This window comes from Salvelinus alpinus, chromosome 8 (assembly GCF_045679555.1).
Source record: "Salvelinus alpinus chromosome 8, SLU_Salpinus.1, whole genome shotgun sequence".
Lineage (NCBI taxonomy): Eukaryota > Metazoa > Chordata > Actinopteri > Salmoniformes > Salmonidae > Salvelinus > Salvelinus alpinus.
In genome coordinates this window covers 6,462,604-6,479,136 of record NC_092093.1, presented here as the reverse complement: position 1 = coordinate 6,479,136, position 16,533 = coordinate 6,462,604, and the positions used below count along the sequence as shown (strand labels likewise).

At 44.8% G+C, this 16,533-nt stretch overlaps 2 protein-coding genes across 3 annotated transcripts in view; both read right to left on the bottom strand.

The window, feature by feature from the left end:
* chrna2b (cholinergic receptor, nicotinic, alpha 2b (neuronal)) overlaps positions 1-8,143 on the bottom strand; it is a 29,359-nt gene extending 21,216 nt beyond the window's left edge. Inside the window, exons 1-2 of one of the 2 annotated variants that reach the window (XM_071412505.1) lie at positions 7,270-8,143; positions 2,464-2,615 (exon numbers count right to left, since the gene is read on the bottom strand). In XM_071412505.1, coding sequence (XP_071268606.1) covers positions 2,464-2,615; positions 7,270-7,345 — 228 coding nt within the window. In that variant the 5' untranslated portion in view covers positions 7,346-8,143. The remainder of the gene's footprint in view (positions 1-2,463; positions 2,616-7,269) is intronic. The other variant, XM_071412506.1, reaches the window with a different exon arrangement.
* A 599-nt stretch (positions 8,144-8,742) lies between these two features.
* Positions 8,743-16,533, bottom strand: part of LOC139582468 (uncharacterized) — a 37,941-nt gene continuing 30,150 nt past the window's right edge. The window contains exons 4-5 of the mRNA XM_071412502.1: positions 15,875-15,976; positions 8,743-13,941 (exon numbers count right to left, since the gene is read on the bottom strand). Of these exons, the coding sequence (XP_071268603.1) occupies positions 13,800-13,941; positions 15,875-15,976 (244 nt within the window). The 3' untranslated portion in view covers positions 8,743-13,799. The remainder of the gene's footprint in view (positions 13,942-15,874; positions 15,977-16,533) is intronic.

Here is a 16,533-nt window from a genome sequence, read left to right as displayed (position 1 = left end):
ACAGAAGAAGAGAGAGAGATAACGAGAGATGGAGAGAACTAGAAACAGAGGGAGAGAGACAGAGGAAGAGAGATGGAGAGAACTAGAGACAGAGCGATAGAGAACTAGAGACAAAGGAAGAGAGACATTGAGAGAACTAGAGACAGAGGAAGAGAGAGAGAGAGAACAAGAGACAGAATGAGAGATGGGGAGATCTAGAGAACGAGACATGGAGAGAACTAGACAGAGGAAGAGGATGAGAGATGGAGAGAACGAGAAACAGAGAGAACGAGAGAACTAGAGACAGAGAGATGGAGAGAACGAGAGACAGAGGAAGAGAGATGGAGAGAACTAGAGACAGAGGAAATGAGATGGAGAGAACTAGACAGAGGAATTGAGAGATGGAGAGAACGAGAAACAGAGAGAACGAGAGAACTAGAGACAGAGAAAACGAGAGATGGATGAAGAGAGATGGAGAGAACTAGAGACAGACAGATAGAGAACTAGAGACAGAGGAAGAGAGATGGAGAGAACTAGAGACAGAGCGATAGAGAACTAGAGACAGAGCTATAGAGATGGAGAGAACTAGAGACAGAGAGAACTAGAGACGGAGAGAACGAGAGATGGAGAGAACGAGAGATGGAGAGAACGAGAGATGGAGAGAACGAGAGATGGAGAGAACGAGAGATAGAGAGAACTAGAGACAGAGGAAGAGAGATGGAGAGAACTAGAGACAGAGCGATAGAGAACTAGAGACTGAGGAAAAGAGATGGAGAGAACTAGAGACAGAGAGAACGAGAGACGGAGAGATGGAGAGAACTAGAGACGGAGAGAACGAGAGATGGAGAGAACTAGAGACAGAGAGAACGAGAGACGGAGAGAACGAGAGATGGAGAGAACTAGAGACAGAGAGAACGAGAGATGGAGAGAACGAGAGATGGAGAGAACTAGAGATGGAGAGAACGAGAGATGGAGAGAACTAAGGACAGAGGAAGAGGGAAATGGAGAGAACTAGAGACAGGAAGAGAGACAGAGAGATGGAGAGAACTAAACACAGAAGAAGAGAGACAGAGTAAGAGAGAGAGATAACGAGAGATGGAGAGAACTAGAAACAGAGGGAGAGAAATAGAGCACGAGAGACAGAGGAAGAGAGATGGAGAGAACGAGAGAGAGGAAGAGAGACAGAGAGAATGAGAGAGAGGAAGAGAGAACGAGAGAGAGGAAGAGAGACAGAGAGAACGAGAGACGGAGAGTGTGAGAGAAGGTTTGTGTAACAATGTACAGTATATTCAAAACCCCATGCCACTCTCAATTTAAATTGCGGCCATGCTTGTGTGCAATACTTCTCTGTTCAGTTATTGACTGAAGGATTGTTTGATTAGGCTGTTTTTCACACCTTTACTCTGCTTCAAAGCCCCTGTGATGCGACTGATGGAGATTGAAGGATTTGTTTCAGTTAGCTGTAAGAGTTCATTTAGTAACACCTGTTTTGCAATTTCATAAACAGGTCTGGGCAATTACACTTAACTAACTGCATATTCCCAAAGGTAAGCTCATTGGGGAACAATGTGAGAATATTCAATGAATATAATTTACATAAATTCATATTTTCTGCAACAAGCTGTCAGTCAACACTGCTGCGATCCTGTGAGGTTCATTTGGACTGGTAGAGCATGACGCTTGGGTTCAAATCCCTCTGGGATTCGTTCTTACCCATACGAAAATGTATATGCGCCCTTATTCACTTTGGATGAAAGTGACTGGTAAAGGGCCTATATTATTATTATTATACTATTATTATATTATTATTATTATACTATTATTATATTATTATTATTATTGTCAAGGTATGCGTGAAGGGCTGTAGGAAGTCAGGCGCAGGAGAGCAGATATTTGGTGGCAAAACGGAGCCTTTTATTTGGCGAACCAAAAGCACACGGCACAAACGAACACGAAATACAAATAGGGGTTGAACATAACCCAGCGCAACCAGCCTAACGTGCACATACATGAAAACAGAATAAACAATACCATGGGGGAAACAGAGGGTTAAATACACAACACATAATGAGGGACAATGAGAACCAGGTGTGTGGGAAAATGAGACAAAACAAATGGAAAATGAAAAATGGATCGGCGATGGCTAGAAGACCGGCGACGGCGAACACCGAACACCGCCCGAACAAGGAGAGGCATCGACTTCGGCAGAAGTCGTGACAATTATACTATTATTATATTATTATCATTATTATATTATTATTATCATTATAATATTATAATATTATTATTATATTATTATCATTATATTATTATTATTATATTATTATCATTATTATATTATTATTATAGTATTATCATTATATTATTATTATTATATTATTATCATTATACTATTATTATATTATTATCATATCATTATTATTATTATACTATTATCATTATATTATTATATCATTATATTATTATAATTATAATATAACTTACCACATCGATAAGCTGTGCTATGGAGAGTCCGAACTTGACGATAGCGACATCTGAGATGTTGGGTACGGGTCTGGACCACTTGTTGTACCCGATGAAGAGCTTCTTAAACAGCTCGTCCTCGGCGTGTGAATGGGCCTTCTCAAGACAGAAAACTACAGGGCCACAAGAGACACGGCGCTCAGAGTTTTATAACAAACCTGTTGTTGTATCCAAGACATCAAATCAAAATGTATTTGTCACAATGCTTACTTACAAGCTCTTAACCAACAATGCAGTTTTAAGACAAAAGTAATAGATAAGAAAAACAAATAATTAAAGAGCAGCAGTAAATAACAAAAGCGGGGCTATATACAGGGGGTACCGGTACAGAGTCAAATTGTCAATGTGCGGAGGCACCGGTGTCGAGGTAATTTAGGTAATATGTACATGTAGGTAGAGTTATTAAAGTGGCTATGTTAACAGAGAGTAGCAGCAGCATGGGGGGGTGGGGGGGTGAAAATAGTCTGGCTAGCCATTTGATAAGCTGTTTAGGAGTCTTATGGCTTGGGGATAGAAGCTGTTTAGAACCCTCTTGGACCTAGACTTGGCGCTTGCCATGCAGTAGCAGAAACAGCTGAGCTGTAGTCAATGAATAGCATTCTCACATAAGTGTTCCTTTTGTCCAGGTGGGAAAGGGCAGTGTGGAGTGCAATAGAGATTGCATCATCTGTGGATCTGTTGGTGTGGTATGCAAATTGGAGTGGGTCTAGGGTTTCTGGGATAATGGTATTGATGTGAGCCATGACCAGCCTTTCAAAGCATTTCATGGCTACAGACGTGAGTGCTACGGGTCGGCAGTCATTTAGGCAGGTTACATTTAGGCTACATTTAGGCAGGTTACAAAGGTATAATTATGCATTTATACATATCATTTGATTGAATGTTTTGGTCTGAGGGGCTTGTCTTGTATAATGTCTAGAGTAGGAGTGGGCCGCGGGACGGTTCAGTCTGGTCCACGGGACGGTTCAGTCCGGGCAGGGGGGGCGGTTCAGTCCGGCCAGGGGGGACGGTTCAGTCCGGGTAGGGGGGACGGTTTAGTCCGGGTAGGGGGGGCGGTTCAGTCTGGGCAAGGGGGACGGTTCAGTCTGGGCAAGGGGGACGGTTCAGTCTGGGCAAGGGGGACGGTTCAGTCCGGGCAAGGGGGACGGTTCAGTCCGGGCAAGGGGGACGGTTCAGTCCGGGCAAGGGGGACGGTTCAGTCTGGGCAAGGGGGACGGTTCAGTCTGGGCAAGGGGGACGGTTCAGTCTGGGCAAGGGGGACGGTTCAGTCCGGGCAAGGGGGACGGTTCAGTCCGGCCAGGGGGGACGGTTCAGTCTGGAAAGGGGGGACGGTTCAGTCTGGGCAAGGGGGACGGTTCAGTCTGGGCAAGGGGGACGGTTCAGTCTGGGCAAGGGGGACGGTTCAGTCCGGGCAAGGGGGACGGTTCAGTCTGGGCAGGGGGGACGGTTCAGTCCGGCCAGGGGGGACGGTTCAGTCTGGACAGGGGGGCCGGTTCAGTCTGGGCAAGGGGGACGGTTCAGTCCGGCCAGGGGGGACGGTTTAGTCTGAGCCACGGGAGGTTTGAGTAAAAAAACTAAAACAAAAAACATGAGGAACTCCTTCTCTCTCTTCCCCCCCCCCCGTCTCATTCTAGGGATTCCCACTGGTACCTTCATCAACGTAATCACAGTAAATTACACGCATCATTACCTCCAGCAGCTAACAGAGCAGGGTATGTTTACCAAATGGAACCTTATTCCCTATATAGTGCCATTCCCATAGGGCTCTGATCAACGGTAGTGCACTACGGGGAATACAGGCTACCATTTGGGACGCATCCCGGGGATGAGATGTGAGCTAATCCATCCGTCTCAGTCAGAAGGTGTTGTGGGGTCAACCTCATACAAACACAACCTATTGTTGAGCTGCCAGTAAGCTGTCATTCAGGATTACACTGACAACAAAACATAAACCATTTCTGTTCTCTATTCAATTCAATGTGAACTGTATGTGAACGAATATCCTCATAACCTGCCAGTATCGTGCGTGACACCTGCCAGTTTACTGTGTGACACCTGCCAGTTTACTGGGTGACACCTGCCAGTTTACTGCGTGACACCTGCCAGTTTAGTCCGTGACACCTGCCAGTTTCCTGGGTGACACCTGCCAGTTTCCTGGGTGACACCTGCCAGTTTCCTGGGTGACACCTGCCAGTTTCCTGGGTGACACCTGCCAGTTTACTGGGTGACACCTGCCAGTTTACTGGGTGACACCTGCCAGTTTCCTGGGTGACACCTGCCAGTTTCCTGGGTGACACCTGCCAGTTTCCTGGGTGACACCTGCCAGTTTAGTCCGTGACACCTGCCAGTTTACTGGGTGACACCTGCCAGTTTCCTGGGTGACACCTGCCAGTTTAGTCCGTGACACCTGCCAGTTTACTGCGTGACACCTGCCAGTTTACTGCGTGACACCTGCCAGTTTACTGCGTGACACCTGACAGTTTACTGCGTGACACCTGACTGTTTCCTGCGTGACACCTGACTGTTTACTCTGTGACACCTGCCAGTTTACTGCGTGACAAGTTTATTGCGTGACACCTGCCAGTTTACTGCGTGACACCTGCCAGTTTATTCTGTGACACCTGCCAGTTTACTGCGTGACACCTGACTGTTTCCTGCGTGACACCTGACTGTTTACTCTGTGACACCTGCCAGTTTACTGCGTGACAAGTTTACTGCGTGACACCTGACAGTTTACTGCGTGACACCTGACAGTTTACTGTGTGACATCGGACAGATTTCTGCGTGACACCTGACTGTTTACTGTGTGACATCTGACTGTTTCCTGCGTGACACCTGACAGTTTACTGTGTGACACCTGCCAGTTTACTAGGTGATACCTGCCAGTTTACTGTGTGACACCTGCCAGTTTACCAGCCAACCAGTCAGTAATTCAGCCAGCCAGTCAGTAATTCAGTCAGCCAGCCAACCAGCCAGTCATTCAGTCAGCCAGCCAACCAGTCAGTCAGCCAGTCATTCAGTCAGTCAGCCAACCAGTCAGCCAGTCATTCAGTCAGTCAGCCAGCCAGTAATTCAGTCAACCAGCCAGTCATTCAGACAGCCAGCCAACCAGCCAGTAATTCAGTCAGCCAGCCAACAAGCCAGTCATTCAGTCAGCCAACCAACCAGCCAGTCATTCAGTCAGCCAACCAGCCAGTCAGTCAGTCAGTCAGTCAACCAGTCAGTCAGTCAGCCAGCCAACCAGCCAGCCAAACAGTCAGTCAGCCAACCAGTCAGTCAGCCAGCCAACCAGCCAGTCAGTCAGTCAGTCAACCAGCCAGTAATTCAGTTAGCCAACCAACCAGCCGGTCATTCACTCAGTCAGCCAACCAGTCAGTCAGTCGGTCAGGTCAGTGGAAGAAGGCAAGCACCAGGAGAGTTTAGATGGGAAAGGACTAAAAGAGATTGAAGGGAGGTTGTGGCAATTCAAACCTCTAATAGTGACCCGTGGGCTGAATGTAATACTATTAAAGTCTATTAAAGTCATTCATGGCGTTATGAACAAATTACCTCGCTCAGGAACGTGTACAAACTGCCATGTCACTATTTCTGTAACCTGTAGATAGGATACATTGCAAAAATATGTATATTTGGTCTACCACAGTCTACTAAAATGCAGGTGTTCTAATTCTGGCAAGGCATCTTCTTTGCGTCACATCATACTTCAATTATGTGGGTACTTGAAGCTCCGCTGTGACTGCGCATCTGTCCTTCCGTCTGGAGTAAGACCAGCACGCTGCAGAGACTATCGGAGGACCAGATGCTCGGGGTTTGACAAAAAGCCATCGAACACCGCAGATCAAAGTCCCGCCTGTCAACGGAGTGAGATAAGAAGAGATGACACCTCAGTTCCATGCCTAGCGCTTGGATCTTTGAGGATCTTGGACACTGATCAAATTGTTTCGGCAAGGCGTGTAGCCCTTTGGGCAGCACGTTAGTTAGAGTGTTGTGTGTGTGTGTGTGTGTGTATGTATGTGTGTGTGTGTGTGTGTGTGTGTGTGTGTGTGTGTGTGTGTGTGTGTGTGTGTGTGTGTGTGTGTGTGTGTGTGTGTGTGTGTTGTTTCAGAGAGTACACTAGAGTGGCTCCATCTGAACGAGTCAGCAACTTCTCGGGCCAAACGTGCTCTTGGGAGAAATTGGCTGAAAATCCTCTCATTCCACTTCGAAGTGCATAAAGCCACTGTAGCCAACTGCACAACTCTCGTCAATGTGTCTGCGGCTGCCACGTGTAGATGTTTTGTGGAGGTATTCAACTGTTGTGTTGGCCCGGAGCTTTAATGATAAATAAGCTATTTAATTAATGAGAAATCAAGAGTGGCGGACAGGGCTCAGGTTCATTTAGAAAGTAAAGAGAAGGCGAGGAGCACGTCGGTTTATATCCCGACCACAGCGCACCTGCCGTAGCAGTCGGTTTATATCCCAACCACAGCACACCTGCTGTAGCAGTCGATTTAAGCACAAGGAAATGATTGAAAAGGCGGGAGAATTCCAATTAGTTTTGGAACGATGGAACCACAGAACGAGAGAACATGGTAGGTCATTTCTTATTATGGTAGATCATTTGGTGAAATCGACGTAGGCACATTGTCAATGAAGGAACTGATATGGTAGGTTTAAATGGCTGCATCATTGAATGGCATAGCAATGGCATTCACACACCTTGGTAAAAACGCGAATAAATGTCAGGAGATAAGTCTAAGCCCAAAATAAATAATAAAACGAACTTACTTGACTCACATAAGAAGAAACAACAGAACGTAGTGGTCCTAGCTGAGAACAGGTGGTTGAATAATCCACGCTCCATATTTCACCCCGGTGACTTTCTATCTTTCTACTTCCCTGAAAAGCATCTAGTTTCTATCTACAGTCAAAAACCATTGACTTTGTTATATGATGATTTCCTCTCCGGAAAGGTTATCTTGAAACAATGATGACGTGGGGAGAAAGTCGGCTTCCGTGTCAATTCTTGAGATGCTCTCTCGTCCTGTGTCATCTTCGCGTATGAGAGGCATATCAGGACAAGCGGACGCCGTGCCTCATTTCAGATATCGCATACTAGGGGCTTGATAGGCGGGAGAGAGTGACGTTAACGCCACTTCTAGTGATAAGCTCTTTTAGAGATGATAATTCATTGAACTGATTGAATAACTTTTGACTCCGTCGTTTCCACAACTCTCGGTCTCTGTCCTCACCAACGTGTCCGTGTAGCAGCTGTATGTATCCAAATGCGTTGAGCGTAAAAACAGAGCGCTGCCTCATCCCGTGCCGCCGCTCAAATACAAATAGAGACGCGCCTAAACGCTCCGTGAATAATTAGGCGCTATTTTATTTTATGAAGTTACCACATATCGAGATGTTTTAACAACAGTATCCGAAGTTTGGACTTTTGGTTGGTAATTACACATTTTCTCACAAGCACGCTCATCTCATTTCTGCACGGATGGAGACAATTATCCACGGAACAGCTATTAAACACATTTCTAAGCAGATACAACTATTTGGTCTCCATTCTCACGTCTACATGACGGGTTAACGTATCCAGAAGTGCAATTCTATTGTCATTTTCCATTTTGAGCATTTTGTTTCTTCCTGATTCACCAGAACAAACCTCACGAGCACCTCTGGGGAATAAGAAATGTGAGGCACGGTGTCATTGACTGACCGAGTCCACTCTCCCTCCTTCCCCGACTCTCTCCCCTGCTGCCCATATATGGTAAGAGACACGGGAGGAACTAGATGGAGACCGTCTCCATAGAGCCTCGACACGGCCATGTCAACATTAAACACGTGTGTACTTTCAAAGAACGAGTCAAAAAAAACAAAAAAAACAGGAGGCAACTAAAAATGTCATTGCAGACTAGGCATAACTTTCATTTAAATAAAAGTTAATGAGCATTTTTTCTATGTGAATATACAAAAAACAGTATTTTTTTTGTACTTATTTTGCGCAGTGCTACTTGAATGTGTAATGCTGGGCTATGCAGGTATGATATGTTCTATTCGAGAGTCTCTAGGACCAAAGACTAACTTCTCAATGACTGGAGAGTGGATGGACCACTGATAGGAAAAGAGTTGGGACACAGCTGAAGAAGTGCTCATGGCTATGAGTTAGTTGTTGTTACTGCAAGAGACAGCTAGAGGGCAGCACAGGTGAATTAATGGATTGAGAAAAACATTTTACACACACACAAAACAAAAAACGTATTTTAGATACAACTTTATTTTCTTCTGGATTAAATAAAACAACTGTAACATAAACCTATGGCCTCTACTGACGTAAAGTCCCTTGTTTGGGGGAACTGCGTTGTTCTGGTACCGGTCCCAACCAACATTTTCGCTTATACATCGATCTGTAGACAACGTAGATGGAAATGGCGTGCTGTGAACGACAGTCCTTGTTCCCATGGACACAGTAGTATATCTTCTGAACCTGTGTGACGTAGGATGTGAAATCTGAAACCACTTGACGCTGGGATGTCCTTCATTCACACTTTTGACTGTCCATCAACTCCTGGCTGAACCCTACGTCACAGCAACTGACAAAACACATGCCCGAAATCCTGACATCGTAGCGCACCAGGAGAGAGTGGTTTCATCAGAGATTGATTTATAGCCATTCATCTAAAAAATGATTAATAGGTTTTAAACAACAAAAAAAAAAACTTTGTTTTTTCACAGATTTGTCCTATGAATGTGAGATGAAAGGCGAGTTACTAACGAGTTCAGGAAGCCAAACTAGAGATATGTGAGATGATGGGGGCAGATGTTTTAAACAACAGAGAAGACTTCTAGAAAATATGCACATTTTCTCTAACACTTAACATACAAATAAGTATTTTACAGTTGTAAGGAAGGTGAAATCTTATACTTAGTGGTTTTATAATTTGATTATAATATATTTAGAAAGCATATTCAGTCATTTCAAGACTTATTCATATTAGTTTTGTTGAAAAGGAATTACGTAATATAAAATATTTTTATCATATTTGTACTGTGTACTTGAGCTTGTGTCCTCAAAAGTGACGACACCTCAGCAATTTATAACGATTTTTACCAGAAAGCTGAGCTTTGAACCTTTCTGTGGATATGCAGCATCACTAGTTAATATTTATGGCCCTCTCATGATAAATAATTACCTTTGAGGATTACATAGATTATTCCATTTTTAGATTACATTTAGTTACATTTTTTAAAATAATTATACCACATTTTGACATAACATGTTTTGTCTTTATCATTTCGTAATTACAACTTTTAAAAACATACGGTCCTAAAAAAGAAAGGGTGATGGCATCTCCCATAAAAGACCTCAACAACAAGTGCATCCATCTTTCTACAACAGAACGAGAGCTAGGGACAGAACAGACACTGATATAGAGTCGGACTTGGAGATGAATTATCTCATGTCGTTGTTTGACCTCTTAAAGGGACGGGGGTCAACGTAACTCGCGCAATAACCACCATGGCCTCCCAACCGTGTCATGGTGGTACTATGTTTCCTTTACAGCATTACCCCCTGTAACCATACAACATTACCCCCCGTAATGATACAACATTACCCCCTGTAACCATACAACATTACCCCCCGTAATCATACAACATTACTCCCGTAACCATACACAGCATTACCCCATGTAACCATACAACATTACCCCCGTAACCATACACAGCACTACCCCATGTAACCATACAACATTACCCCCATAACCATACGACATTACCCCATGTAACAATATGCAGCATTACCCCCTGTAACCATACAACATTACCCCCGTAACCATACAACATTACCCCCATGTAACCATATAACATTACCCCATGTAACCATACACAGCATTACCCCATGTAACCATACAACATTACCCCCGTAACCATACACGGCATTGCCCCCTGTGACCATACACCATTACCCCCTGTAACCATACACCATTACCCCATCTAACCATACACACCATTACGCCCTGTAACCATACAACATTACCCCCTGTAACCATACAGCATTACCCCCTGTAACCATACAACATTACCCCCGTAACCATACAACATTACCCCCCGTAACCATACAACATTACCCCCCATAACCATACAACATTACCCCAAATAACCATACACAGCATTACCCCCTGTAACCATACACCATTAGCCCCTGTAACCATACAACAGTACACCATGTAACCATACAACATTACCCCCATAACCATACACAACATTATGCCCTGTAATCATACACAACATTACCCCCTGTAACCATACACACCATTATGCCCTGTAACCATACACAACATTACCCCCTGTAACCATACACATTACCCCCTGTAACCATACACAGCATTACCCCCTGTAACCATACACCATTACCCCATGTAACCATACAACAGTACACCATGTAACCATACAACATTACCCCCATAACCATACACAACATTACCCCCATAATCATACACAACATTACCCCCTGTAACCATACACACCATTATGCCCTGTAACCATACACAACATTACCCCCTGTAACCATACACAACATTACCCGCTGTAACCATACACAACATTACCCCAGTGGAACCCATCTATATAAAGCCTAATTGGTTTTGTATACTTCAGATCAGGGCTGTGTGTAATTGCATACCAAATGGCACTCTATACTTGGGTTCTGGTCCAAAGTAGTGCACTATATAGGGAATAGGATGCCATAGGGCTCTGGTCTAAAGTAGTGCACTATATAGGGAATAGGGTGCCATAGGGCTCTGGTCTAAAGTAGTGCACTATATAGGGAATAGGATGCCATAGGGCTCTGGTCTAAAGTAGTGCACTATATAGGGAATAGGGTGCCATTTAGGATGCACCCTATGTTTCCAACCCATTCGACAGCATGGGGTTGTCGTTTGAACTCTGACAAGGAATGGGTGTCAAAGTCACACTCACCTCATGCCTGGCTTCCCCTTTCCTCACCAACTCACTGCATACAACATATATGTCTCTGAAAAACATATTTCCCTCACAGCATAACATACCCTCTCAAATATAACCCAGCTAGACCAAGTCCCATTGCACTTGTATACAGTTCCCTTTATTTGCAAATAAACCCTTTGGTTTTCAAGCCTGGAATTTGAGCTGAATATCACTCTAATTACATTTGTGTATTTTCACTGATAAACAACAGATAAACATAATGATGATCAGTGTGTATTCCAGGCTTCTGCTTTCATAGAACAAGAGAGGGGAACCTCCCTTCAAACATCTGCCCTGAACTTGTCCTGGTCTCCACCCTTACCCTGGTACCAATACAGACAGACCATACTACCCTGGTACATAGACAGACCAATACAGACAGACCATACTACCCTGGTACATAGACAGACCAAAACAGACAGAGCATACTACACTGGTACCTAGACAGACCATAACAGATGTACCATAATACTCTGGCTAACCAGAACTGCCTGTACTACTATGACAGAAATAGAGCTTGTGTCACAAATCCCACCCTATTCCTGATATAGTGCCCTTCTGAACAGGGCCCTTAGGGCTTTGGTCAACAGTAGTGCACCATGCAGGGAATAAAGTGCCGTTTGGGACGTAACCAAATATATTTGGTTTCAAAACTTCCAACTGACATATTTGTTGTTGTTTTTTAAATCCACTAATAACAGCAATTTACTGGATGGAAACTCTGGTTTGAAATACATTACATACTATGATATAATTATACGATGAACTGCTCAGTATGAACAACTTAATGTTTTTGAAATAATTGTAAACAGAAAAAGTACTGACATGGCGTTTTGTCTACGATAGCGTTTGGTCACACATGAGTGCTACTGTATTAAACAGCTATGGTACATTGACTGTTCATTACAAATCTGTGGTCCAAAATCTCCGCATAAATCCTCTACCAATTATTCCATAGCTCTGTCAACCCTCTCACGGTTCACTTAAAGTACACTGAGCAGAAAGAACATTCCTGTCAGAGCATCTGTTTAGTAGAGCACTACACACCTCTAGGTTCAGACCAGAGAGATTTAGGTTTTGACGAGAGACACAGATGTTGAAGGTTGTATTAGTAGCTTGAAGGAGGGAAAGAGAAGCGTAGGAGGGAGAGAAGAAGAGTAGGAGGGAGGGAAGAAGAGTAGCAGGGAGAGAAGAAGAGTAGGAGGGAGGGAAGAAGAGTAGGAGGGAGAGAAGAAGAGTAGGAGGGAGAGAAGAAGAGTAGGAGGGAGGGAAGAAGAGTAGGAGGGAGAGAAGAAGAGTAGGAGGGAGAGAAGAAGAGTAGCAGGGAGAGAAGAAGAGTAGGAGGGAGAGAAGAAGAGTAGGAGGGAGAGAAGAAGAGTAGGAGGGAGAGAAGAAGAGTAGGAGGGAGAGAAGAAGAGTAGGATGGAGAGAAGAAGAGTAGCAGGGAGAGAATAAGAGTAGGAGGGAGGGAAGAAGAGTAGGAGGGAGAGAAGAAGAGTAGCAGGGAGAGAAGAAGAGTAGGAGGGAGGGAAGAAGAGTAGGAGGGAGAGAAGAAGAGTAGGAGGGAGAGAAGAAGAGTAGGAGGGAGGGAAGAAGAGTAGGAGGGAGAGAAGAAGAGTAGAAGGGAGAGAAGAAGAGTAGGAGGGAGAGAAGAAGAGTAGGATGGAGGGAAGAAGAGTAGGAGGGAGAGAAGAAGAGTAGAGAGTTCTCCTTAGGGCTAGATTCCATCAGATCTCCACTAGCAGACATCTGCATAGCGGTTGTTTTGGCGGCAGCAGAGGTGGAATGCATTAGAACTGTCAAATCCAAAAGCAGCTCCCAGATTTATACCTAAGGTGGACATTGCAATTGGCTGCACAGAGTCGCATTAAGAGAAATTTCGAACACTGGAGTTTGAGATGTAATCTACACCTCGATAAGGCTAATAAACATCTTTATTACTTAATTGAATGATTTTCTTAGTTTCAGTGTAATTATTTCTATATGGCCTATACTTTCTTGTTCTGAACTTCATGACAATGATCACATGAGCTGCTGCTCACCGATTTTTGACAAGCTCCTACGCAGTTACACCTCCGACACCGCCAAAACATCAGCTATGTGGGTGTCGGCTATTGCCGCTTTACACTTGATCTGATTTAATCTAGGTCTTAGTTGCCTGGTCCAATAGCTGTTTGTGCTCTCTTGCACACACATATCTGAGACCAGGCTAGAAAAGAGTCACAGCAAAGAACATAGGAACTGGAGAGCCCGCACACACAGTTCTGAGACCAGACAATCTCCTTCGCGATGGAGGATAGTAAGTCTCTTTAGCGATGTAAAGTTTTGAGAGAGTCTTTGATCTGTTTGGTGAAGGAGGCGTGGAGGGTCTGAGACAAGGTATCCAGCCTCATGGCGATGTCCGCTGCTGCCTGGAAGAGGCCCTCGAACGCCAGGGACTCCTCTTTGATTCTGTCATGAAAGGAGACAAGTTAAATAGACAGTGTCAGCGGGGAGAGAAGTGTCAGCTCAAAGACAGAGAGAAAAGGTGGTAGGAACGGAGAAGAGGAGGTTAGGCAGGGGACTCCTCTTTTATTCTGTCATGAAATGAGACAAGACAAACAGGGTTAGCAGGGAGGGAGGGAGGGAGGGAGGATGGATGGAGGGAGATAAAATAGGGAAAGAGGTATGAATGGAGGAGGGGTTAGGCAGGGACACCTCTTTGATTCTGCCATGAAGGGACACAAGACAAACACAGTGTCAGCAAGATCGAGAGAAAAAGAGTAGCAGGGACAGAAGGGGAGTAGGAGGGAGAGGAGAAGAGTAGGAGGGAGAGAAGAAGAGTAGGATGGATATAAGAAGAGTAGGAGGGAGAAGAGTAGGAAGGAGGGAAGAAGAGTAGGAGGGAGAGAAGAAGAGTAGGAGGGAGGGAAGAAGAGTAGGAAGGAAAGAAGAAGAGTAGGAGGGAGGGAAGAAGAGTAGAAGGGAGAAGAGTAGGAAGGAGGGAAGAAGAGTAGGAGGGAGATGAGAAGAGTAGGAAGGCGGGGAGAAAAGTAGGAGGGAGGGAAGAATAGTAGGAGGGAGAAGAGTAGGAAGGAGGGAAGAAGAGTACCAGGGAGAAGAGTAGGAGGGAGGGAAGAAGGGTACGAGGGAGGGAAGAAGGGTACGAGGGAGGGAAGAAGAGTAGGAGGGAGAGAAGAAGAGTAGGAGGGAGAGAAAACGAGTAGGATAGAGAAGAGTAGGAGGGAGAGAAGAAAAGTAGGAGGGAGAAGAGTAGGAAGGAGAGAAGAAGAGTAGGAGGGAGAGAAGAAGAGTAGGAGGGAGGGAAGAAGAGTAGGAAGGAGGGAGGAAGAGTAGGAAGGAGGGAGAAGATTAGGAGGGAGAAGATTAGGAGGGAGGGAAGAAGAGTAGGAGGGAGAGAAGAAGAGTAGGAGGGAGAAGAGTAGGAGGTAGAGAAGAATAGTAGGAGGGAGAAGAGTAGGAGAGAGAAGAGTAGGAAGGAGGGAAGAAGAGTAGGAGGGAGAAGTGTAGGAAGGAGGGAAGAAGAGTAGGAAGGAGGGAAGAAGAGTAGGAGGGAGAAGAGCAGGAGGGAGAAAAGTAGGAGGGAGGGAAGAAGAGTAGGAAGGAGGGAAGAAGGGTAGGAAGGAGAGAAGAAGAAGAGTAGGAGGAAGGGAAGAAGAGAAGAAGGGTAGGAGGGAGAAGAGTAGGAGGGAGAGAAGAAGAGTAGGAGGGAGAGAAGAAGAGTAGGAGGGAGGGAAGAAGGGTAGGAGGGAGAGAAGAAGGGTAGGAGGGAAAGAAGAAGAGAAAGTTTGGAAAACACATGGTGAAGAGGGAAATGGTGGTGTACATAGTGCAGATGAACGCACGCTGTTTGACGTAAGCCAATGGGTTCTGATGAGAACACAGGATTTATTACAGTAATTAAACCGCAGAGAGGCCTTGATGATGGTTATTAAGGTAAATACGTCACTCAGACCCAGGCCACATCTTGGTTCTGATGAGGACACAGTAGGGTTGTGAATGTCTGGGAAGAACAGAGAGTCTGAGTCAATAAGGTGCCCGTTAATGGACCGGGGGAAAACAGTGGTTGCTAAGGTGACTGTTAATAGAGCTCTGTATAAACTAATCAATGAGCCGGGAGGAGTTCCTGTCTCGCAGTAGATTAGATCACACTAATACAGTATGTGAATGTTTGTGTTCCTCTCTGGCTGCCTGTCCAGTCTATGGAATGGTCCTCTCAGTGGCAGACCGGAGGAGGATGGCTGTGTCAAGGTTTTTCCTTGCCCTATGTTTGCTCTTTTGGGTGTTTAAGTCTCAGACACACATTACATTCATGGATTTATTATAATAATAGACTGTGACAGATTGAGATGAATAACTAACATGGTTTCATCCATGTACTTACTTCAGTATCCCAGTCAGAGCCTCCAGTACATCTCCTTCCAGCTGTCCCTCCAGATCCTCCATCACCTTCTGGACTACACTGTTACAGCTCTGGTGCTCCTCCCTTATGACATTATACACAACATAATGACATAATACACCGTCACAGCTCTGGTGCTCCTCCCTGATGACATAATACACAACATAATGACATAATACACCGTCACAGCTCTGGTGCTCCTCCCTGATGACATAATACACAACATAATGACATAATACACCGTCACAGCTCTGGTGCTCCTCCCTGATGACATAATACACAACATAATGACATAATACACCGTTACAGCTCTGGTGCTCCTCCCTGATGACATAATACACAACATAATGACATAATACACCGTTACAGCTCTGGTGCTCCTCCCTGATGACATAATACACAACATAATGACATAATACACCGTTACAGCTCTGGTGCTCCTCCCTGATGACATAATACACCGTTACAGCTCTGGTGCTCCTCCCTGATGACATAATACACAACATAATGACATAATATATAACATAATTACATAATACACCGTCACAGCTCTGGTGCTCCTCCCTGATGACATAATACACAACATAATGACATAATACACCGTCACAGCTCTGGTGCCCCTCCCTGATGACATAATACAC